At 43.1% G+C, this 24,440-nt stretch overlaps 3 protein-coding genes and 1 long non-coding RNA gene across 13 annotated transcripts in view; 2 read left to right on the top strand and 2 right to left on the bottom strand.

Moving 5' to 3' along the window:
- Positions 1–14,705, bottom strand: part of GGNBP2 (gametogenetin binding protein 2) — a 32,911-nt gene extending 18,206 nt beyond the window's left edge. For all 4 annotated transcript variants that reach the window (XM_061142712.1, XM_061142714.1, XM_061142715.1 and 1 more), the window contains exons 1-5: positions 14,523–14,705; positions 13,773–13,986; positions 5,957–6,037; positions 3,709–3,962; positions 1,258–1,356 (exon numbers count right to left, since the gene is read on the bottom strand). In XM_061142712.1, coding sequence (XP_060998695.1) covers positions 1,258–1,356; positions 3,709–3,962; positions 5,957–6,037; positions 13,773–13,865 — 527 coding nt within the window. In that variant the 5' untranslated portion in view covers positions 13,866–13,986; positions 14,523–14,705. The remainder of the gene's footprint in view (positions 1–1,257; positions 1,357–3,708; positions 3,963–5,956; positions 6,038–13,772; positions 13,987–14,522) is intronic.
- Positions 14,706–14,803: 98 nt separating this feature from the next.
- LOC133056875 (uncharacterized) lies at positions 14,804–19,837 on the top strand. Its single transcript, XR_009692925.1, has 3 exons — positions 14,804–14,937; positions 17,289–17,433; positions 19,269–19,837. It is a non-coding gene; the product is annotated as an uncharacterized LOC133056875 (long non-coding RNA).
- PIGW (phosphatidylinositol glycan anchor biosynthesis class W) lies at positions 19,580–22,794 on the bottom strand. 4 transcript variants are annotated; one of them, XM_061142707.1, is made up of 3 exons: positions 22,670–22,794; positions 22,347–22,521; positions 19,580–21,641 (listed from the first exon to the last, which is right to left on the bottom strand). In XM_061142707.1, the coding sequence occupies exon 3, from the start codon at positions 21,626–21,628 to the stop codon at positions 20,117–20,119; it is 1,512 nt and encodes a 503-aa protein (XP_060998690.1). In that variant the 5' UTR covers positions 21,629–21,641; positions 22,347–22,521; positions 22,670–22,794; the 3' UTR covers positions 19,580–20,116. The 4 variants fall into 4 exon arrangements, with proteins under 4 accessions (XP_060998690.1, XP_060998692.1, XP_060998693.1 ...); XM_061142709.1 differs by having other exon boundaries at positions 22,366–22,521; XM_061142710.1 differs by having other exon boundaries at positions 22,347–22,492; positions 22,670–22,785.
- A 508-nt stretch (positions 22,795–23,302) lies between these two features.
- The window catches only part of MYO19 (myosin XIX), a 40,949-nt gene continuing 39,811 nt past the window's right edge, over positions 23,303–24,440 (top strand). For all 4 annotated transcript variants that reach the window (XR_009692924.1, XM_061142701.1, XM_061142700.1 and 1 more), the window contains exons 1-2: positions 23,303–23,417; positions 24,037–24,193. The gene's annotated coding sequence lies outside the window, so the exon portion shown is untranslated. The remainder of the gene's footprint in view (positions 23,418–24,036; positions 24,194–24,440) is intronic.

Genomic DNA, 24,440 nt, shown 5'->3' with positions numbered 1-24,440 from the left:
AATTCTTTAAAGATACTGGTAAATCAGGTATGTGAAATAATTATCCTTAGGTAACCATCTGAGGTTGTACAGAGCTTTACTGCACTTAGAGTTCTCACATTTAGAAATCATATGTGTGATTCTTAAGTAAATCTTGATTCTAACAAATCAATGTAAGAAGACACTTTCAGAGAGAGTTGGTGAAACATGAATATGAACTGGGTATTAGATTATTGTAGTTAAGCTTTTGTCAGGTGTTATAATGGCACTGTCATGAAAGAACATGTCACTGTATTAGAGATGAATGTAGTAGTAAAATAACATGACGTCTGGGACTTGCTTTAAGTACTTCAGCAAAGGAAAAGGTGGACGAATGAAATAAACGTGGCAAATCCTGGTAACAATGGAGTCTGGGTAAAGGTATTTGCAGGTAACAGGGTCCTTGTATAATTTCTCTACTTTTGTATGTGTTTGACAGTCTTCACGATGGAAGTTTTAAAAAGTTTTTGTTTCTGAGTATGGGGGGAAAAAAGAGATTATTAACATACCACCACCTGGTCATCCAGATCTTTTTACCAGGGAGGAAAATGTCAACAATACTAACGAGATGTTCAAAAAACTAACTTCTAAAATTAATTCAGTAGCACAGTTTTACATCATCCCATTCTCCCCAAAAGTTACTTCTTAGAAACTCCCTTCAAATTCCATGACTTCTCCTTACCACCCACCCCCAACCCCAAGCAATTTTGAAGGGGAAACTTGACTGAGCTGGGAGAAGGGGGCAGCCTTGGGCACTGTAGCACCTAACCAAGAATAAAACTGCAAATTAGTTACATAAATTCACATTGCTTTAACTAACTCAAGGGTTTTTTTGTAAATCCTTGATAAATTATTAGGGAGACCTAAAGACAAGAAAAACAAGAAAAATAATTTATACATTATAACTGTTGCATAGGTTAAAGAATGATACCACTACTTTGAAAAAATTAATATTGGCTACATAAATTTACACAAAGATCTCAACCTCCCTTCTCTGAAACATATTTAATACAAGGGAAAAAAATTTTTAGAAGTCAAACTTATACTGAGACCCTATATAGACCCAATGCAAAAAGAACTAGGAGACATATTTATTTTGACCAATTATATGGTGTTCTATTTTACAGTGTAAACAATTAATGAAATAAAACTAGCATTGTTTCTTCTCTTTTTACCAAACAGGACCAACATTTATAATCTTAACACTAACAAAGTATCTTGATAATCAATTCTACTTACCCCAAAGGTTTTGGTTTGTGCGTATCTAAGGAGTGCAACTGACATCTCTTGTTCTTTTTACTTTTTGGAATAGCATCTATCATGTCATTTAGTTTGGACCTAATAAGTAAATAAATAATAAAAAATAAATAAACCATTAAAGGTCTGATTAACATTTTTTTTCTTTAGAATTTTCAAAATCTTTATGCCCTTTAGTGAGAAGTATATTTAAAGTATTACAGACATATCACTTCGAAAAATTCTCATCAAATGAACTCTAACCCAAGAGTCTATACACTTTCATTCCTACTCCATTCCCAGACTATCAGAATGTTGAAGGAGGCCTGCTCTATTCAACATACTCTTTCCCTTAGTCTGCATCCATCTCATTCATCCTTACATCTGCATTGTATCTGGTGTGCCTGGCACGCCAATATTTTATGACTTATTGCTACCTGACACTCAGCCATACTCCCCTATCCAAACAATAGATATCTAAACCTACACTATCCTTGTGAATTCCCTGGAGGTCCAGTAGTTAGGACTCTGAGCTCTCACTACCAAGAGCCCAGGTTCAATCCCTGTTCAGGGATCTAAAATCCCACAAGCTGTGCAGTATGGCCAAAAAAAAAAAAAAAAAAAGAGGGGGCGGAGGTTAACTAAAAATAAACAGGGAATTCCCTGGTGGCTCAATGGTAAAGAATCTGAGTGCCAATGCAGGAGACATGGGTTCAATCCCTGTTCTGCTAAGATCCAACATGCCATGCAGCAACTAAGCCCATGAGCCACAACTATTAAGCCAGTGCTCTAGAGCCCGGGAGCTGCAACTATGAAAGCCCACAAGCCCCAAAGCCCGTGCTCCACAAGAGAAACCACTGCAATGAGAAGCCTGTGCACCACAACTAGAGAATAGCCCCACTTTCTGCAACTAGAGTAAAGCTCGAGTAGTAACAAAGACCCAGCACAGCCAAAATAAAAATAATTGTTAAAAGTCCTAACTCGTTTATCTAGTAAGTTTTAAAAAATAAATAAACATACATTATCCTTGACAAAGAACCTTCAACAGAAATTTTATGCAAATATAGAAATATATAATTAATGCTAAACATCCAAACCCTGAATCCAACCAATAAGCAAAGCTTGTCAACTCTTAAATATACCCAGAATTTTAGATCATTTCTCATCACCTCCACTGTTATGACCCTTGTCCAACTCGCCTCTCTAGCTTAGTCAATTGCAACAGTTGACCTCCCAAACGGTTGCCATGCATCTACCCTTTGCCTTTACATTCTATGTTTCACTTAGCAGCTGATCTTTTCAAGACAAAAATCATGTTGTTCTATCTCTATTCAGAAATCCTTCAAAGCTTCTTTTCTCAGGCAGAATAAAAATCCATAATCTCTACCACCACCATCAGACAGCTTCTCTTTTCCTATTTACACCACTTACCCTTTAGTGAGCACATTTCACCTCATAGGTGGGTGTGTGTGCGTGTGTATATGCACATGCTGATGACACAAATTTATATCCCTTGGCCAGAACTCTCTGAACTCTACTTGCACTCCCAATTGCTACCTCAAATTAACATGCCCAAAAGTCAGCTCTGCGAAACTGCTCTTCCTAGGACTTCCAAGGTGGTCTAGTGATTAAAAATCTGCCTTTTAGTTCAGGGCACTCAGGTTCCATCCCTGGTTGGGGAACTAAAATCCCACATGCCTCAGGGCAACTTAGCCCAGGCATTGCAACTACTGGATCCAGCCATTTCTCATTATCTCTGTGGCCACTATACTGGTCACCATTCTTTCTTGCATGGACTATTGAACAACCTGTTTCTCTGCCTTCCATTTACTCGTAACACAGAGGTAAAAGGAAGCATAACTCCAAGGTAGACCATGTACTCCTCTGCTCAAAACCTTCCCAAATCTTCCCGTCTCAGAGTTAAGATAAAAGACCTCAGCATAGCACCACGTAATTAGGCCTCTCAGTGCTCCTCTGACCTCATCTTTTATTACTGTTCCTTTCATTCATCTGCCTCCAGTTACAATGGCTTCCTTGCTGTTCTTCAAACACGCTGGGGAAACTCCAACCTCTGAACATTTAACCTACTGCCCTTTCTCTGTCTTTACCCAAATATCTACATGGCTCACTCCCTCACTTTATTCTAGCCTATATGCAATGTCATTTTATTAGAGAGGCCTTCCGTGACCACTTTCCACGTGAATTCTACCTACTCATTCTCTATCTCCCTTACTAGTTTGTCTTTGTAACAACATTCTTGACAAAGTATGTATTTGCTTACTGCCTGTCTCTCCCTTAAGAAAACAAACTTTACAGTCAGTCACTGGCACACAGAAGTTACTCACGTTAAATCTGTACTCAAGCTTTGCCCCAATCAAATTTAGAAATAAGCTACCACTCTCACTGAGTTTAAAAATAAAGCAAACCCATTGTTTCCTAGTTGATTATACTCACCCATGTACGTAAAATAATGTATAAAGCTTCTTTGCATCAGTCATGCAGCTTCGAGTTACAGACAGGACTCCCTTGGGCCCCACCGTCAGGGGCTCAAGGGCAGGATTTCCAGACTCCACCAGCTGGGAAAAGAGGCGTTCCACACTGCGACGACAACCCACACATGGCACAAGCTGAGAAAGTGCACTCAAGACTTCACGTGATGTCACCACCATGGCAATACTTAGATCTTGTTGCTTAAGCATACTATGTCGCTGAGAAAAAAGGCAAAGAAAAATAAAGAAGAGTTCATAAGGAAGACATAACATGACTTTCACTATTCTGATTCCTTATCCTTGTGCAGTAAGTACAACCTGGGCAGGGCCTGCCATCTACCTGCAACTGAGTCAGAAAGGCAAGACGCGCTGGCCTTATCCATGCTGCACTGAGTTTACTCCTAAGCCCAGTTTCAGAATCTCAAGCATAAAAAACTCTGCTTACAGACTCCCCGGTGGTCCAGCAGCTAAGACCCTGAGCTCCCCAGTGCAGGGGCCACGGGTTCACCCCTGAGTTGGGGAACTAAGATCCCGCATGCTGTACAGCACAGCTAAAACAAACGAACGCTGCTTGGGATGCCAGGGCTGTGCAGTAGGTGACCAGCACAGCCAAAGAAACCCTGCACCTGGAAATCTAGTGCTTGTTCCATGTGGGTGTTCAGCGTAGTACTCTCACTTAAAACAAGAAACTTTAAAAGAAAAAAGAATAAAAACAATACAGCTTTACTATGTCTCCTTCTCACCCTTTAACAACACACTATGTTTAGCTGCATGAGTCAAGTTAGGATGGTGATCATGTAGGGCAGCAATCCTCAACCTGGAGGCGTGAGCAGGTGTGTTATGGATCAGTGGGAGAGAACAAGGCCCATCTCATCTATGGAGGAGCCTGCAGTGAGTGAGTAAAACGCTAGTGCATATGAATGTAAGGAAATGGGCAAAAACTCCAGGAAATAACTTCTACTTGGCTGGAGCTATAGTTACACTGCAAATAATGTAGTGTAGTTCACCAATAATCCAGTTTACCAAACATAAATAAATAAATAAAGGTGAGAAAGTTAACTCCCAAGAAGGATATTATCATATTTACCATTAACCTTTAATTCAGTTTTCTCCAAAAGCTGAAACAATTTAGAAATAAAGTAACCATTTATCTTCCTTTATACTGATCATATATAGTATATTTACAAAGTATCACACTGTTTAAAATTTAAATAGGACTGGGAGTTTGGGATTAGTAGCAGCAAACCATTACTTTTTTTTAAGTCTTTACTGAATTTGTTACAATATTGTTTCTGTTGTTTACATTCTGGTTTTTTGGCCATGAGGCATGCCAGATCTCAGCTCCTCATCAGAGACAGATCTCATACCACACCCTCTGCATTAGAAAGTGAAGTCTTAACCACTGGACAACCAGGGAAGTCCTGCAAACTATTACATTTAAAATGCATAAACAACAAGGTACTACTGTACAGTACAGGGAACTATAACCAATCTCCTGGGATAAACCATACAGAAAAAGAATATAAAGAATATATACATGTGTATAACTAGTCACTCTGCTGTAGAGCAAAAATTAGCACAACATTGTGTATCAATTATATTTCCATAAAAAATAAAATAAAATTTAAAAAAGAATTAAATAAAAATCAGAAAATTCACAATACAAAGTTTTTTTTTAAGAGAACAAAACAATTACAGAAGATAACAAAGTTCTCAATGAAAAGTTGTCTGTCTTATCTTTTAAAAACAGGGAAATTAAATTTAAACTAAATTTAAAATTAAACTAGTAAAACTAAAAAAAATAAATAAAATTAAACTAGTGAAACTAAAGCCTTACAGACATGTAAAATGGTAACACACCACCACCAAATCTTTCATATCACAGGGATGTACATATAACTGGAGCAGCAGTAAAAGAAAGCAACCTCACTGAATCTTAAGACCTACAGAGCCCTAGGTAAAATAAAATTACTACTTACATCTATGACTCCTTAAAACACACATACATATGTGCACGTGCTCATGCACACACACACCATTTAAAACATTAATTTTTTTTCATTTTTATCTATTTGGCTGCATAATCTTAGTTGTTGCATGTGGGATCTAGTTCCCTGACCAGGGATCAAACCCAGCCCCCCTATATCAGGAGTGCAGAGTCTTATCCACCTGACCACCAGGGAATTCCCAAAACATTAATTTTTAAAACTTACCTGAATGAACTGCTTCAGTTGTGCACCACTATTTTGATGCCCATCAAGATTTAACACATTGTCAGGAAATTCCATCACCATCTTAATATGTAAGAGAATACAAATCAGTTATTTTATCTTCTTTGAAAACATTGATACAGACTATTTTATAATATCCTAAGACAGAAATAGACTCCCCTAAAGCCAGATTTGCTCCCTCCCACCTCCATCAAAAAGTTTAAAAAAAAAAATCCAAATTACAGTTTCTAAAGCCAGAATGGTATAGTCATTAGAAGCAAGGGCACTGAAGTCAGGCAGACCTGAATTCAAATGCACCTCTATTATAATTTACAATTTATGTCATAATTCTGGGCAAGTTACTTAACAAGCCTGATTTTCAGCTTCCTTATTTGTAAAATGAGATTAAGTAGTAACTTTTAATATCTCTTATAGAATGGATTGTGAGGATTAACTTGTATTTAAAAATGTGTGTTGTAGTGGCTAATGAAAGCATTTAGTAAGTGAAATAACCTGATATCTTACATTAAAAATCCTGACATTTTCAGTTATTCCTCATAGCTACAGAATACAGTAAATCTTATTAAGTAAGTATATATACATATGACTATATATATAATGACTTCACTTTACAAATACACACACACAGATACATACTCAGAATAATATCCAACACATAGCAAATGTTTGCTCTAATCATGAACAGAAAAAAATACACTGAAATTTTTATTCAGTTCTCAAAATTCATTGACAGAGGATGAGGAATATATAAAGCTTAAGGCTGTTTTGGGATGTCAGACAATGGAAATCAGTAATCACCACGTTTCACTGATCTGTGACACCACTAATTTTAAGGAGCACCTTAGTTGGAGAAGGAACTGGCAACCCACTCCAGTATTCTTGCCTGGAGAATCCCGTGGACCGAGGAACCTGGTAGGCTACAGTCCACGGGGTCGCAAAGAGTCGGACACGACTTAGCGACTTCACTTTCACTTCACTTTCACTTTATGTACCACTAGGTACCACTAGGTTATGCACCACTAGGAAAGAATCATTTTAACTAGAAGATGCCACCAAATGAAAGAAGTATCCCGATTTTAGAGATGTTAAATATGAAAAAAAGTATGCCTTCAAAACAATGAACTAAAGTAACACATTTATATCTTAACTAAAACATTGTTAAATGTATCAAACATACTGTGCTAGGACAAACTTCTATTTCCAGGTGACAAGGTCCACAAACTCCTACACACTCAAACAGTGAAATCAAGACAAAGAGACCATTTGAGGCAAAAACAAAAAAACTAAAAAGCCCACTCAGCTGAACGTGATCTTAAGACTCCTCCCTTCAGCAACCAGCATCAGAAAGACCTGCTTCTTTAACCAAATGACACTCTTTCCCCTCCACATCAGAAATGAGAACCTAAACACATGCTTATTCTAACAGTAAACAGAGAACTAAACCATTAAGGCAACTATAAACAACAGACATAAGACCTTTTCCTGATTTGTGAAGAGGGGACTACTGAATATGGGTGTTAGAAAGGCAAGTAGATACTAAGGATGGATGCAAACACCTATTCAACAATCCAGAGGACTTGAGTTTATTTCACAGAACCAAAAGCTCCATGTACAATATGATTCAAATTTTCATCTGTATATTTTCTTACAGAAAAAGAAAACATATATCAGATGTGGCTATCTCTGGGCAGTGAAAAGATAGATGACTTTCCCAAATGTATTGTAACACACATACACCACTTATTACCAGGGAAAGAGCTAGTGTTCCTTGTTTCCAATTCTATATTCATCAAGTTCAGAGATACGCTCATGCTTCCATCTCAGTAGCTTTTACTATGTTGGAAGTTTCTTCTTCCATACATATAGACTGCATGTCCACAGCTCACAGTTTTAGGATCAATTACCCAATTTTTAGGCTACTCAACTTGTCACCAATTTTTGGTGTCTTATCCCCAAAGACTGATGGCAATAATAATAAAGACATTTAACGTAGCTTTATGCATACTGGCCATTGTTCTGAGCACTGCCATATATTAACTTTGCCAATAGTACAAAATAAAATTGGTTACTAGTTTTAATAATCCTGGTATTAGAAATCCTGGCATTAGAAATCCTGGCCCATAAAAACTGAAAAAAGAACAGAGCAATTAACTCACTTGTTCTCTGGAATCACCACATGGTTTAAAACACGAATAAACTTAACTCATCAAGTCATAAAAAAAGGTATAGGATAAACCACGTAGCTCACCAGAACACTGCAAGTCACTCCAATCTACCATTTAAACAGCTAATATTTTGATTTACATTTTCACTTGCTTGATACATATACACATCATTTCACCACATATTAATTGCCACCATTAAAAAAAAAAAAAAACTGAGACAATTACCTATACTATTTTAAAATCAAAGTTACTCAATTTACCAAATCAATGTCTCTCCAGTTCATAGGTGAAATCCTAAATTCTGACTCTGTGTATTATTTTTATTCTGATCAACTATATTTTATTGTTTTAATAATTAAAGCAGAGGTCTGAGAGCACACCTATATATTAAAATCTACCAGCTGACCTTTAAAATATGTATGTTTATAAAATTTAATAGGGGCTTCCCTGGTGGCCAGACACAACTGAGCGACTTCACTTTCCCTGGTAGCTCAGTGATAAAGAATCCGGCTGCCGATGCAGGAGACACGGGTTCAATCCCTGATCCAGGAGGATCAAACCTCGGGGCAACAAAGCCCGTGCGCCACAACTACTGACCCCATGCTCTAGAGCCTGGGAGCCACAACTACTGAAGACCACGCACCCTACAGCGTGCTCCATAAGAAAGAGAAGCCACCGCAATAAGAAGCTTGCACACTACAACAAAAACTAGTTCCAGCTTGCCACAACTAGAGAAAAGCCCATGCAGCATTGAAGACCCAGCATAGCCATAAATAAATAAATAAAATTTAATGAATAATACCTAATTCTCGAATCCTTTTTAAAAAGTCAATAAAGAACAGGGTTAAAATTTTTGAAACAAAACCCTCATTTCCAACCATTTCATTTTTACCTAACTAGTACAGACAAATGTAAAGATCAAGTATATTACTGTGTCTTTCCTGTGTTTCACTGGCTTGAATAATACTAAATTTTCTCTTGTACATACACAACTGAGCTTCTGAGCATGCATGCACACACTCACACACATATTCAATACCGACCCAATTAGAAACTCCATGCTCACACTAAATAATTATTGTCCTTGCCTTTCCCTTACAACAATGGCTTTTTACTTTGCTGTTTACTGGCCAATCACTATATGCTCTTCACTGATGACACCAAAATAAGAAAAAGGGAAAAAATAAAAAGAGGAAGATCGAGGACAGTGCAACTATTTTCCCTCATTCTGTAAAATCACTTCCCTGACTTATTCTTCAGATTCTAGGTTACCCAAAGGAAGACAGTCACGTAAAGTACTTCAGGTGTGGTTTCACAGAGGAATCATTAGTGTCTGGCTTCATGATGAGGTTGCCTATCCCTAGGCTTGCCAAAAATAGAACAAGTCACTGTCCTGCAATTACTGCTTTATAAAGTTTATTGAATCCATTACCCACTTTCACTCTTAAGTACCTGTCCTGGTTTCTCCTGACCACAAATAATCTGTTCCTAGCGCATTCTCACAAGCTCTAATCCAACAATACTGTATTTATTAAAAATCCCTGTCCCTTTAATTTTACTTTTTTACTTCTTCATCTTCACAGCCATCTGTAACATCTATCACCTTTGGTAAATTAAAAACTTAATCAAGAATTGAAAGCAGGAGAATTTCCCTGGTGGGCCAATGGTTAAGACTCTGAGCTCCCAATGCAGGGGGCACGGGTTCGATCCCTGGTCAGGAAATTAAGATCCCCCATGGCATGACACACATGGCCTAGCCTAAGATATAAAATAAATAAATAAAGATCTAAGTCTTTTTTCTTTTTTAAGCAAACAATACTAAACTTCTAACTGATGCTAAATACCTAATCCTCAAGAGGATACACTACATTTTTCACCTTTTTAAAGTCTCAAAAACCCTTATCAGAGCTTCTAGTCCGTTTAGATTGGTTTGAATTAGGAGGGTAAACTGTGTTCCACATTGTAGTAATTTGACAGTATGTATCAAGAATTTTATAGAAGATTTTTATCCTTTGATTCAGTAATTTTCCTTTGAAAAGCCAGAAAAAATTGCTAATGCAAAATTTTATGCATTATTCATATTCTTAAGAATGTTATTCATAGCAAAAACTAGAACCACCTCTATGGCCAACAAAGGAGGAATGATTACATCCCGGAATGTCATACAACAAAGTATTACAAGGCCATTAACACTGCTTAAGAATAACAAGAGAAAATGTTCTGTGTTACATTCAGTGAGAAGAAGCAAGATATGAAGTGTTACAGAAGATGATACATCTCAACTCTAAATCTGTATGTTTCTATGATGGGAACTACACAAAATGCTGCTCTATAATCTCAGCTATCTCTGGGAAGCAGAGTAAAGGATAATTTGGTTTGTTTTGCAACCATTTTTCAAGATTATATTATAAGGAGTATATATTCTGACTATTAATTCCTTCTAAAAATACTTTAAAAATGGTAATCCTTCAAAGAAAGTGTGTTAGCTGCTCTGTCTTGTCCGCAACCCCATGGACTGTAGCCCACCAGGTTCCTCTGTTCATAGAATTATCTAGGCAAGAATACTGGAGTGGGGTGCCATATCCTTCTCCACGGGATCTTCCCGACCCAGGGATCGAATCTGGGTCTCCTGCATTGCAGGCAGATTCTTTACCATCTGAGCCACTAGGGAAGCCCCAATTCTTCAAAGTGAAGTCGCTCAGTCATGTCCGACTCTTTGCAACCCCATGGACTGTAGCCTACCAGGTTCCTCCGTGCATGGGACTGTCCAGGCAAGAATACTGGAGTGGGTTGCAGTTTCCTTCTCCAGGGGATCTTCCTGACCCAGGGATGAACCCAGGTCTCCCACGTTAAAGGCAGATGCTTTACTGACTGAGCCACCGGGGAATCCCAATTCTTCAAACATGTCTTTAAAATAAAATCTGTATTCTATCCATCTGCTATTCTATAATTCTAGTAACACTGAAAAGCATTTTGGCTACACACCATACCATTTTCCTAAATATTCCACCGATTTACTTGGGATTTTTCTCAAACACACCTGTATCAGCACTGTACTCAAGTACTCAAACCCACTAAACTGCCATGAGTCTTTCAAATGTGGCTACAACATACCACATAAAAGAGGAGGCTACTTCCTCATCTACAAGCTCATTAATTTCATTTTACAAATCCAACTTAAAATCACTAGTTTACCTCAGGCTAGAGGTATTCGCTTCTGCAAAGGATAAACATTTATAACTGACTGTAAACACTGTAACTAGACTTAACACCTAGAAGTTAAGGAGGGTCTAAGACTTGAAATAATCACACAATGTTTCCTCAGTGGGTTGCCTATGAACCCTAGGAACAAAGACCAAACCAAATCAGGGATACAATGTCATCAACTACCAATGACCCAGTGCTGAGCATAACCCTCTGCTGCAGGCTTCCTTCCTCCCTCTTCAACAGGTGTTTGCTCTACACTCTTCCTTTAAGTAGTGTCTGGTAGAACGGTTCTGAAAGAAACTTATTTTCCTAAATATGGTGGACTCTTGACAAGATTTTACACAAACCAGCATTCAGTGACCATATGTAAGTTCCATAACAAAGCAATGAATGAAGAGTCCCACTCATTTCCTAGTGAAAAAAAACCTTCCATAGTAAAGAAAAATAAAAAATAAGATGCTACTTAAGATACTTAAATTAAGCAAGCCTAAATTTTATTTGCCTGGGTCACAAGTCCACCATACAATAAAAGCAAAACTCCACTGCCAGGTCAGTCCAATCCCACCTTCTCCAGAGAAGTAAGTACAATAATAGTGCAGGTTACAGCACAGGTTACACCTTTTTCTAAGGAAAATTTTGGAAATTCATTCAGAAGAGAGTATAAAAACACCCAAAAGTTGCTTATTTTAAAAAACTATTTGATGGATATATCAATGCCACGTCCATATTAAAGGTGACTCTGTGAACAAAAGGAGAGACTCATAAGTGTCTTAAATTTTTGTAAATACTCAAATCTTAGGTTGATTTCCCCTGTTTCGATAGTATACACTCAATAATAACCTTATGTCCAGATTTTTTTTTTTTACTTCAAAGGTTATCTAGGACAATAAACACAAAAGGTTGATACCAAACTACATGCTCTAGAAAAGTATCTGTGTTGGAGGGAGAGAGAAGAAAGAAAATTATCAATAAATGAACTCATATTAATTTTCAAATTGAGAAATCCTTCATTTAATTTGATCAGAGTGCTAATTTAAAAAAAAAAAAAACACTTTTAAAAATACAAGTCCATTATACTTTTAGTGCAAAAGTCATGACCAAAGCATACAAGTACACTTTCTAATGAAACACAAAGTCTATGTACCTTATGTGAGCCCAAACATTCTTTTTCCATGGGAAAAAAAAAATGCACTTAAGTAATTATAGATGCTTTCACTTAAAAAGTTCTAACAAATTAAGTCATTCAATAGCTCTTCTAATGCTTTTTAAAGGTACTGCAGCTCAATCAAATCTTAATTGAGACTGGCAAACAGAAAGGCATAGTGACATCTCTACAATGACTTGCATTTTACACAAAATTTGAAAAAAAGTTCAGTAGGTATTTGCAAAAAAGAAATTCAGGAACAGAACACACCAACCACCTTTGAAAAGGAAAAAAGGCAAAGGCGGTATGATGAAGACACTTAGTTACACCTTATCAAAACGCAAACGTATAACCCAAAGCTTCAGCATCATCAAAACGCACATTTCAAGATTCTCAGAAAAGGTCCATTTCATTTCTTAAGAAATTGTGACAAGCGACTGCACTCATTTCCTGTTCAGATTCAAATTTCTGCCATTTCCTTCTAAAGGAAACACTACAGCAACCCAGGGCAGAGGGTCTGTAATGCTGTACCACCATCAACTCTAAAAAGGAAAACTACTCAGAACTGGGTTTTGACATTCAAGATGAGCCATCAGCCTTTTATAATGCCCTTACACATTCAATATTGTGGCTTCCTTAGGAAAAGCTACCGGTAAATTAAAGAATCATTAATGCCAAGAAAGTCCGTTTTGAAGAGTCATGGCCTAACAATACAATCATTTCCAACAGTTTTAATGGACTAGGCATATTGAGACTGCAGCGAAATCAGATCCTTTTAGTGGGATTTTTCCTGTACAAGAGCATGTCACCCTGCCCTTCGTAATTATGCTTTATGGAGTGAGAGCTGTAGTATTAAGCTAGAAAATAGACAGGTAGCAGTGCAGCTGCGACATTTCCAGATAATTAAGCCTCCCCGAGGGTAGGTGGTTTCTGTAAGGGATAGGCCCTGGACGCGAGATCCTTCAGCCCCTCTCCGAGGAGCGTGCGTCGGGCAAAAGCACCGTCTCCGAAACGGAAAGGGTGAAGAAGAGAGCGGCAAAGGAGGAGTAACAGCCGGGGAGAGGGGTTCTCAGTGCGGGTGGAGCGCCAGCCTAGGGGCCCGCGGACGTTACCAAACGACCCACTGCAAAGGCGAGTTTGTGGGGCCTGCCGGAGAGAAGGCCTCGCCTAGGAGTTGCAACACACTCTTTTCTCCAGTGCGCAGCGCTCGGCCTGGGGGAGGGGGAGGAGGGGAAACAGCTGCCAGGGGAGCGGCGAGCCCGGCCCGGCCCGGCCCGCTCACCGTGAGGGTGTCGTCTATGTAGAGGGGAATCTGCCTCCTCTCGAAGGGGAACTCCTCCTCCCCGTCCCTGCACACTGCCACCAGTCGCGCCATCGTCCCTGACGCTGCCGTTGCCACCGTCACCACCTCCTCCCAGCTGCTGCTGCTGCTGCTGCTGCCGCCGCCGCCGCCGCCGCTCCTGCCGCTGCCGCTGCCGCCTCCTCCCAGCTCCTGCCTGCAACAGCCAAACCCCGCGAGCGTAAGCACCCGCCGCCGACCAGCACATTCGCCACGGGGAGGAGGCGGGGGGAGAGGGAGAGCAGCAGGAGGGGACGGGAGAGCTGGGCTGCGTTTCCCATCACCCGATTCCACACGCGCTCAGCCAATCAGCGGCGAGCAGCGCGGGGGCCCGCCCCCTCGCGCCGTTCTCCCTCCCCCCCCACCACCCCCCCGAGCCCGCCGGCCTCCACTCAGGGTCCAAAGGAGAGGCGGAAGGGACCTGGCGGCCCCGGGGCTTCCCCCAGCCCGTCAGCGGAGTCCCGGCTCTAGGACGCCACCCCCAGCTTCCGCTCCTCAGCCCACTGCCCGCCGCCCGGGAGCCCTCAGCCCACCCCCCTACACAGCTGACCCCTTCTCCCCCTTTAAGGGCGCGCCCCGCCCCATCAGTCCCCTGGGCTGCAGTTGCCCAGCGCGACCCCGCCCCTGGGAGGGGTCGACCCCGCCTCAGCTCTGCGGAGTCCGCGGGGGAGGCACAGACCCTCCCCTCCTCACCCTTCTCGGAGGAGGCCTCCCGCTTCTGACCTTCACCGCTTGCGTGGTCGCCTCCCTGACCCCCCACCTCGGCTCCCCGTTACCGGCTGACGAGGCCCGCGTTGGGGCCGGCCTGGGCGGGAGCGCGGCTCAGAATGCCGTTTCCTCTCCAGGCTCAGTCAGCCGCTCGCGCCACGGGGGAGTGGGGGAGGGAGGGCGGGGGGGGGACGTGGGGAGGGTGGGGCGGGGCGGGGCCGAGCGAGCCGGGCGGGGCCCCGCCTCCTCTCGCGAGACTCCAGGCGCTCTCCCGGATCGCCCCTTTCGAAATCCTGGCGGAGGGGGCGGGGTGCTACCCCGGCGGTCTCCCGACGCGTGACCTGCGCCCTTCTCGGAGTCTAGCTACTCAAATAAACCCGAAATAGGGCTGTTAGGAGGGGTGAGTAGGCCTCCTCTCTTCCGCGGTGTGGGGCCCGGGAACCGTTCTCCCGAAGGCCGAGGGGAGAAGGGAGCGGAGCCGAGGGGACTCCGCCGAGGGTCGGGGCCCAGTGAGGACTTGGGTAAGTGGGGGTGGGGGGGGCGGAGCTGAGACTTTTCCAAACCAGTGAGAGCAAAAGGTGGGAGTCGGGGGAGGGGAGACGTGCATCTTGGGGCTGAGCGACAGACTAGGCTGGGTTTCCAGGCCCTTGACCACGCTTTCCCTGACGCCCTGGTTCTTCAGAAGCTACCGGCTTCACCGCTTTCCCAGACTCATATTGAGATCCCTCCGAGAGGGGCAGAAAAAACATTAAGTGCTGACAGTTTTTTGTTGTCGTTACACTGTGAAGATAGTGGCTTGTGTACACGTCCTGGGCAGAGAAGCTTCTTGGGTCCGGTTAATATTAACCTAGAGACTCAGACAGAACAACAGTTGCCTTGGGCAAAGTGCTGGTGCTGGCCAAAGGCCCTGCTCTCTGACCCTCTTCCGAGAATCAGAGCTGCCGTCAAGACAAATTCATGCACACTCTGCGTGCCGTCGTATACTCGGTTCTTACCTTGAAGGCGTTAGAGTCCTGTTTGTAAAGCCACTATAGTTGTCAGGAAGATTTTTTTGCCTGTGAAAAGTCTTGACGATTTTAAGACTCAATCCATCGGATGCTCTTACAACTAACTAATCCTGGTGATCTGTATTTCCTGGTAGAATAGGCTTAGAGCTGTGATACTGACTTTAAAAAGTATTTTGGTCATCACATTAAGTCTTAGAGATTCGCAACAAAAAAACCCATAGTGCATGCAACCCCTTAGCCATGTTGACTTATGACATTGTGTGGTCACTGTTAGGTTAGGTGACATAATAAACTGGAAGAACCATTGTTCAGTCCCAAAGGTGTGATTATCCAGTAAGTAATTTATGTCCTTAGCCATGTTGGGAGAGCAGAAGAGTGTGTGGTCTTTAGCTTAAATTAAGTAGGCATATAGGCTTGCATGTAAGTTCTGACAAGTTAGACTACATAGCCAAAATATGGACAGTTTTAGAGAATTTTGTGTTCTCTGTAAAACACCCCTAAGGAAAAAAAAGAATAAGGTGGCGCCTAAAATCCGAAAGTGCTGCTATAAAGACTATCAATTAATGTAAGTAAGTAAGTGAAGTCGCTCAGTCGTGTCCGACTCTTTGTGACCCCATGGACTGTAGCCCCCAGGCTCCTCGGTCCTTGGGATTTTCCAGGCATGAATACTGGAGTGGGTTGCTATTTCCTTCTCCAATCAATTAATGTACCTATGTTATACCTTTCAAACTTTGTTTGGATGATGGTTGGTAACGGACATTGAAAATACAAGTTCAATGTATAGGTGTTAATTTTAATAACTTTCATTACTGAGTACACCCTGGGTACTAGCAAAGAAAGAGTATTCACCTTGGGGGTTTAAATCTAAGTTTAAAAAAAGGCATTAAAACCCAGATATAAAACTTAAAATGAGGAGACCACAACAGTGTCTTAACATCTGAGATTACTTCCCCTGATTTGGATTTGCCTTCTAGATCCCCTGAGCACACTGTGTAGTATCTTTGGACAATGTTTCACGTACTATTTAATATGGACTTTTTATAAGGCTAAAAAGTTAATTTGCTTGATAAATTGCTGTTTCTCAGGGAGGTCCCTGGGTGCTACAAATAAGACAAAATCAACATTTGAGGGGAAAATGCTTAGCAAATCACTGCAAAGCAACTTTTTAGAATTTTTAACCTTGTATCTTCATTTTAGAGCAGGCATTCATTTTTTTGACTAGTGGTCTGCAGCTATATTTAGCTGAAGCAAATATTATATTTAGTGCTACAGCAAATGTTTCATGAGTAAGGATCTGCCTTCAGAGAGCTTATCTTTGATAAAACGATTGCATTTTTAAAAGAGCCAGTTGTTGCCTTTTTGAATTTCAATACTGGCATTGTGAAGGGCAAAGCTGAAAAATTTTAAAGGCTAAGAAAAAGCAGGCAGTTAACAACAGAAGACCTTTTGCTGGTACCTCATAAGGAACTGGTGGCTCAGAGGGTAAAGCGTCTGCCTACAATGTGGGAGACCTGGGTTTGATCCCTGGGTTTGGAAGATCCCCTGGAGAAGGAAATGGCAACCCACTCCAGTACTCTTGCCTGGAAAATCCCATGGACTGAGAAGCCTGGTAGGCTACAGTCCATGGGGTCGCAAAAAGTCGGACACGACTGAGCGACTTCACATAATGAACAGTTGGTGTGATGAAGATGTGATATCATATCACATTCTCCATAAAAATACCATTCTTTTTCTTCTTTGGCAGGTCCACGCTGTGTGAGAAGCCAGGGGCAAAACTCAGACATGATGAGACATGACTAGTCTCCAAGCTACCTGGGTTTAAAAGCAATAAAGGATACTGATTTGTTCCTTATATTCCTGTGTTCATAGAGGAATTCCTAGGGAGCAAAGTATGTTCTTATATAATTTACACAACATATTGGACAAGGTGCCCAATAAAAATAAAACATTGTCATCTACTGAACACAAAACTATTAATACATATGTAGTAGACATCCCCAGTTTATAATAGTGTAAAATCAAAGGCATGAGAATGAGTCACTTTCTGAAGGTCACAGATAAGTCCTAGACTAGATTATATTCTCTCTTCTCTTTGCCCCTCCCTTCTCTGTCCTCAGAAATTGATAGTTGAAGATTAAAATACCTACTGTTGTTTTCACTATAATAACCTTATTGTTTTATGTGGTAGTAAAATCAACAGCAAAATCTTATTACTTAATTTACCACAGTTGTCCAGTGAACTGGGTTTTCTTTTTTGTGGCCTAACAGTGCGAAGTTCTATTGTATCTGTCAAAAATAGGGACAGATGTTCCCCACTAAAAGAACATTTTTAAAGGAGAAATAATTTCCACAAGTTAAAACAGAAGCCCCTTGAGGGCAGGGTGTTATTTTCTGTTATTTCCCCAGCACCTGTATCTAGCACATTGGAACTCAGTAAATATTTATTTAATGATTTCTTTCTCTTCTGTAAACTAAAATCAGATTGGTTTATTTTTTATTAATTTTTTATGAATGTAATTTCATTAACTTTCTCTTCCATGACTTTCCTAATTGGAGGTGGAAAAAACATATAGTACATTTTGTTCTTAGTTATGATTCGGTATCTATAATTGGGAGACAGACTTACTGAAAGATATTTAAGACCTGGGACAAGAAGCAGCAGACCAATTAGACACATGGTCAAGTCACCAAATACTTTTAAGTTACTATTTTAATGAGAACAATATGGTTAGAGCCTCTCAGCCCTCCTAAAATGCTTTGAACAGGTAAATTGTAGGATATTAGTACTGTGACACAGCAGGAAAACCAGTCACCTTTCCTAGTCATGTTTAATTTACATACTGTAATCTTCTTGGTTAAATTTCAAGTCTTCCTTCCTTATTAATCAGAAATAAAATCTAATCTGACTTTTGTTTTTATAGCAACGTAACTACTCAATATGTTGACTTTTTTAGGGGGTAAATTTCTTTCAATAGATTACCTCCAAATATAACTAACTGTAGTTAGCAAGGACAAAATGCTACCTAAGTACTAAATTAGTCCTCATCAACTTAAGAAATTTAAACTCATTAGTACGATGGTCATGTTTGCTGTTGACCCTCTCCCTTACTAGCATCTGACCCTCTGCTCCCTAAACACACAAACACTAACTCTTCATTCCACCCATCGACTCTAGCTCAAAAAAAAAAAAATTAACCATCCGTGGGGAAAAGTTTCTTGACTCTACTGTAAAGTCAATTCTTGATTTGACACTTTGTCAACCTATATTTCATGACTTAGCACAGTTTATAACAGTTGTTTAATGTGTTTCCCCCATTAGATTGCAAGATCCAAGGTATCAGAAACCTTTTGCTTATCATCCCTAGCAGCTGCTGCTGCTAAGTTGTTTCAGTTGTGCCCGACTCTGTGCGACCCCATAGACGGCAGCCCACGAGGCTCCCCTGTCCCTGGGATTGTCCAGGCAAGAACACTGGAGTGGGTTGCCATTTCTTTCTCCAATGCAGCAAAGTGAAAAGTGAAGTCGCTCAGTCGAGTCCGACTCTTAGTAACCCCATGGACTGCAGCCTACCAGGCTCCTCTGTCGAAGGGGTTTTCCAGGCAAGAGTACTGGAGTGGGTTGCCATTGACAGCAGAGAGCAGGCTAAAAAAAAATCTCACTGCAAAACTATTGTCTCATAATTATTAAGCTTGTAAATCACAACAAATAATTCAATCTATTTTTTAGGGCATTTGGGACTTGCCTGATGGCTCAGAAAGTAAAGAATCCACCTGCAATGCAGGAGACCAGAGTTCGATCCCTGATTCAGGCAGGTCTCCTCCAGAAAGGAATGGCTACCCACTTCAGTTATTCTTGCCTGGAGAATTCCATGGACAGAAGAGCCTGGCAAGCTCCTGGGATCAAAAAGAGTTGGACACCTGAGCAACTAACACATTCTTCTTTGGAGCATTTAGCTGTTTTGTGATCTTTTAAGTATTTGACTTTAAACATTTGCTTTCTTACACCGAGTCTTTTTTAAAGATTAAAATTGAGAAGTATTGCTGACAATTCCACAACTGAGATATTTTAATGTAAATATTATAAAATACACACAATAGAAAATACAGAATGGTAATAGGCGATACAAGACAAAAAGTAAAAGGGGCTTTCCTGGCAGCCCAGTGATTAATAAGACTCCCCACTTCCACTGCAGGGGGACAAAGGTGATCCCTGATGGAGGAACTAAGATCCTTCATGCTTCTCAACGTCCCCTCCCCCCAAAAAAAGATGTAAAAAATCCTCCTTCCTACCCTCCAATCTTGCAGTGTCACAAATGTAAACACAACCGCTTCTTTAAAATAACTAAAATTTATAAGTATTCTGACAAGTTACAAGGCTTTGCTTCTTCTGACTTGTTTTACATAGTGTTGACATACATTTAAAATATCAAGCATCACTACTGTTAAAGCAGGAATGAATCTTAATTTTATAATGAAAGTTAACCCTGGATTGACAGAAGCCCATTTTCTTCACATTTTATATTTATTCTTCCTCATTAACATAAAATTGCTCAAAACATATACTACCCCTATTGATCACCAAAATTTTATTGTCTTATCTTGCAAGTGTAGCACATATATAATTAAGCAGTTGGTAAACATGTAGAGATTGAGCAGGCACAAGGCCCATGGGGTACTGCTGTGTAATGTATCTATGGAAAGGTTGACTAGACCAGTTGTTACATTTGACAGCAAGAAAAAAAGTAACTGGTTTCTGTTCATTGCTGTGATTAAACAGAGAGTAGGTTCCTTTCTTTTGGCTTCAGAGACTATGGATTCCAGATGCTTTTTATTTGCAGTGGGTGACTGGATAAGTTTCCAAGAACATGGTACTGCTGCCTCTTTAATTACAAATTTGGCAAAACTCAAAATTATATCACCCAGTAATAAACTACTAAGAAGGATCAGGCAAGAAGCAACTATCCAAATACAAAAAGCTAAATTGGCCATCCTTCGAGATGCTACTTCTACATTTACCTGAACTATGTAAAGAGAAATGAAGAGGCCAGCAGCTGTCAATAGAATACAGTTTGCTGCTTTTATCCAGTCTTTGATCTGTGACCTTCTCTTAAGCACATATAACCCTGTTTGAACACCAGCCATGTGTATTGCCACATACCCCAAGGTAGAGATGATTCCTTCTCGGTTGGCATTTAATAAACCAACCCTTGTGCCACTGCCATCAGTGCCATACAAAATTAAACTTTTCAGGGGGGTAAAATCAAGGGCTAGCTGGTATAATGCAGTAATGCCGATGGCCACAATCCAGGATTTATTTAGGGGAAACATAATCAAAAGCAGTGATGTTATCAGTTTCACAACTATTAAGGTAAAGAAAAAGTTCCAGTGAACACCATATTCAGTTAAATGTTCCTGATAGTCTATGGATTTTATAGCAACTAATCGCCCCATTCCTAGGAAAACTAATGGCCAAACAGAGTACAGTGACTTTGTAAGATAACAAAGTCTGGAGCCTTTTGTATATTTTCTCCTAACCTCTGGAGAAACCATTGCAGACCCAAAAATAAAGCCCCCTACTCCATAATCCATTGCTCCTGTCCCGTAGAGCTCGGTTTTGGCATATCTTCTGGGAAACAGTGGGAAGTCCACAGCCAAAATGGCAACAGCAGTAAAGGCACTGTTAATGACACGGAAACAGGAGATGGCTGGAATGTGTTCTGATTCTAGACTGACTTTCAAGAATTTTTCACAGATTTTGTGGAAAGGCATTCTGACATAGCAAGTTCTTCTGCAGTATATTTCATAGAGCAGTCCTGCCCCAAGGATAATTGCAACAAGATACTGGAGGAGGACAAATGAAGAGAAAATGGTCAAAGTGGTGACCAGGGGAACTATTAGGAAAGCAAAGTCAACCAAGAATCGAGTCCTCGAGTTATGTGAAGAAGAACAGAAGTGCTGTGAGACAATGATCAGGAGCCCTCTACACAGGATACAGAGTGCAGGCAGGCACAAGCCCTCGGTGATTTCCAGCACGCTTGTTCCATTCTGGTTACTGACAAAAGCTTCCTTCATCTGCTTTTGAGACATTTTTTTCTCCTTCCTATGAAAACAAGAGCAAAGGGATGCATATATGAAAAGCAACCTTTCTGTGGGACTGGCATATAGATGCACCTGACTGGATTTTACTTAATTCCTGAATTTCAGAGCAGAATCCAGGACTTGAGATTCCCCCTCCAAGGATTGTTGGAAGAAGCCTAATATATGAAGATAAGGATGTCCTACTAACAGAATGAAATTACTGGTTAAAAAGCTTTAGGTGGGACTTCCCTGGTGGTCCAGTGGTTGGGAGTCCACCTTAAGAGTGCAGGGGACATGGGTTCTGTCCCAGGTCCCGTAAGATTCCACATGCCACAGGGCAACTAGCCTGAGCCACAATCACTGAAGTGGGACACGTCCTGGAGCCTGTACACAACAAAAAGCCACTGCAGTGAGAAGGCTGCGTACCCACAAGTAGAGAGTAGTCCCTACTCTCTGCAAATAGAGATAGCCCTCCCACAGCAAGGAAAACCCAGAATTGCTAAAAAATAAATACAGTACACTGTCATGAAAATACTGTAATGAAAATTAGTTTACACCTAACTAATGATTTCGAGTCCACTATGAGGGGGAAGGAGAAGAGGGACGCGGAAAGAGAAGGTGCTTAAGTACATTTTGGATTTGGGGGCCCCAGTTTCTGTCCCGAGCCTCTCTGAACCTCCTGCCTCCAGCACAAAATGCGAACCCTCCAGGGATCTCCCGAGCTCACCAGGCTGCTTGCTCCTCACCTCCTTTACAAGGTGTTGGTAAAATGGAACGGACGCTAATCACGGAGGAGGAGTAGGGACCGTAAAGTACACACTAGTGTTAATTGTTTTAACGGCTACAAAACGCTTCTCCACCCGACGTCCATATCTGAAAAGCGGCACACGGGAACCACACATCTGTCAAACAAGAACCATCCCGAGAATGCACGTTTGAGGGATGGCCTATAGGGACCCAACCACGCCTCCCGAGGAGCAACCGATCCGAACTGGCTGGCCTTTAAAATAGAGCTCTTTTCCTGACAGACACGCGCGCCGGTCCTCATACCTCACGTGCTCCCGGGGTCTCGGCGCCCCGCGGCAAAGAGCCGCGTCAGTGGGCTGGAGCGCCGGGGTCCCCCGCCGCCGCGGGAAGCGCGGAAGCCCGCCACTTCCGCCTCGAGAGCGGCGCTTCCGGCCGGGGCGGGGCGGCCCGCGCTCCCAGGCCCCGCCCACTGCGCGGCCCCGCCCCGGAGGGTGCCCGTTTCCCACGCCCCGCCTGTTCCCCGCGCGCCTCCCTCCGGGTCTCCGGCTCGGCCCGCCCAGGTCTTGACAACGTGGCCGCGGCCGCTGACAAGCCAGTCGGTCAGAGGCCCCCGGGCGGAAACGGCGCGTGCCGCACCCCACCACTGGCCATCAGACCCCGCGGCGAGCGTCAGGGCGCCCGGTCTCCCGGCTGGGAGACCCACAGTCCCGCGAGGGCCCCGAGGCCCCTCCGTCCCTCCCCGCTCCCTCACCGCGGGCTCTAAAGTACACCGTCCCGGAGCAAGCCTTCGGCTCCGGAACCCGGCGCCCAGGGCGGGCCACGTGCGCCCGGCTGGCGCGCTCCCCGCCCACGGGGAGGAGCCGGCCGGCTCCCGGCCACTCGGCCCGAGGCCGGGCGCCCGCGGCGTTCCCGGCGCCTCCCCGGCCGGCCCCCGCCCCGCGCCCGCCCTCCGCCTTGCAGGCCCTTCCCGCCGCCTCACCCGGCCCGCCCGTCTGTCTTTCCAGTCTGGCCGGCGGGGGCCGCACGCTCGGCGGCTCGGGCCGTGGGACCGGTGAGTGCCACCCCGCAGCCGGGCCCGAAGGAACCGGGGAGGCCAGTGGGCCCCCGCGGCGCTGGAGAAGGGGGCGCCCCTCTTTTCCCCTTTCCAGAGCGCGGGCTTCACTTCTTCGCCCTTTCCCTTTTGACCCTCTCGTATCCCAGAAGGAGGGAGCCCGGCTCTCTTGTCTTTTGCTCCAGGACTAAGACCCTCCGGGGTCACGCCTCACCGTGCCGGCAGGGGGCGGCCCGGGGTGCAGGGAGGCCCCACTCCCGCTGCGCGCCTCTCCCCGCCTGGGGACCTGGGAGGGGGGCCCCAGGAGGCGTGCAGGCAGCTGCGCCCTTGGCTGGGGGTCACGTCCACCTTCCCGAGAAGGACAGACTGTCCCGGTGCCCAGTGTTTCCGGAGCGGCATCCCAGCCCTGGGCCCGGCGGCAGCTCTCCGGGACCGGGAGTGCCCGGTTCCCGCCGGGAAGCTGCGGGCGGGGCCGGCCGAGCTCCTGGGACCCTTACCCTGCCAGTCTTGTCTGCCCGGAGGCTGGGGGAGCGGGGCGCAGTTGATAATCAGGTTGCCACTTGCCTTGCCCTGCCTAGGGGCTTTCATCTGTTCATTCCTGTCTCCCTCCTGCCCACAGTGGTCACGCCCTTTTCAGAAATTCTCGGCTGGTAATCGCGAAGCCGACACGGAGCAAGAGCTGGGGGAACCTGGAGAAAACCGCTCCATCTGACTTGATTCTGGCAAGAAGTGGGCTCCATATCATAATAACCAACATTTGCCAAGCGCTCTCAAAGGTACTATCTCGTTGATCCTTAACTCGACCTTGTGAGGTCTGGATATTAGTAGTCCTTTTTGCAAAGGAACAAATGGGATAAGGCTTAGAGAGGTCATGTGAACTGCATTTTTGAGGGGTTGTGGGCTCTGGATTCTAACTACACAACCTGGTGTATTCCCCTCTGATCCCCTCTCAAGATGAGCTTTCCATTGAGGGAACTTTGTTGGCCTTGAGTCTCCGGAGCCCTCTGCACAGCTGTCGCCTGG

The sequence above is a fragment of the Dama dama genome, chromosome 5, assembly GCF_033118175.1.
Source record: "Dama dama isolate Ldn47 chromosome 5, ASM3311817v1, whole genome shotgun sequence".
NCBI lineage: Eukaryota > Metazoa > Chordata > Mammalia > Artiodactyla > Cervidae > Dama > Dama dama.
This window is presented reverse-complemented; position numbering and strand designations above follow the sequence as displayed.

Bases quoted from the DNA above. Each gene is read 5' to 3' on its own strand.
- PIGW (XM_061142707.1), bottom strand. From the start codon at position 21,628: ATGTCTCAAAAGCAGATGAAGGAAGCTTTTGTCAGTAACCAGAATGGA.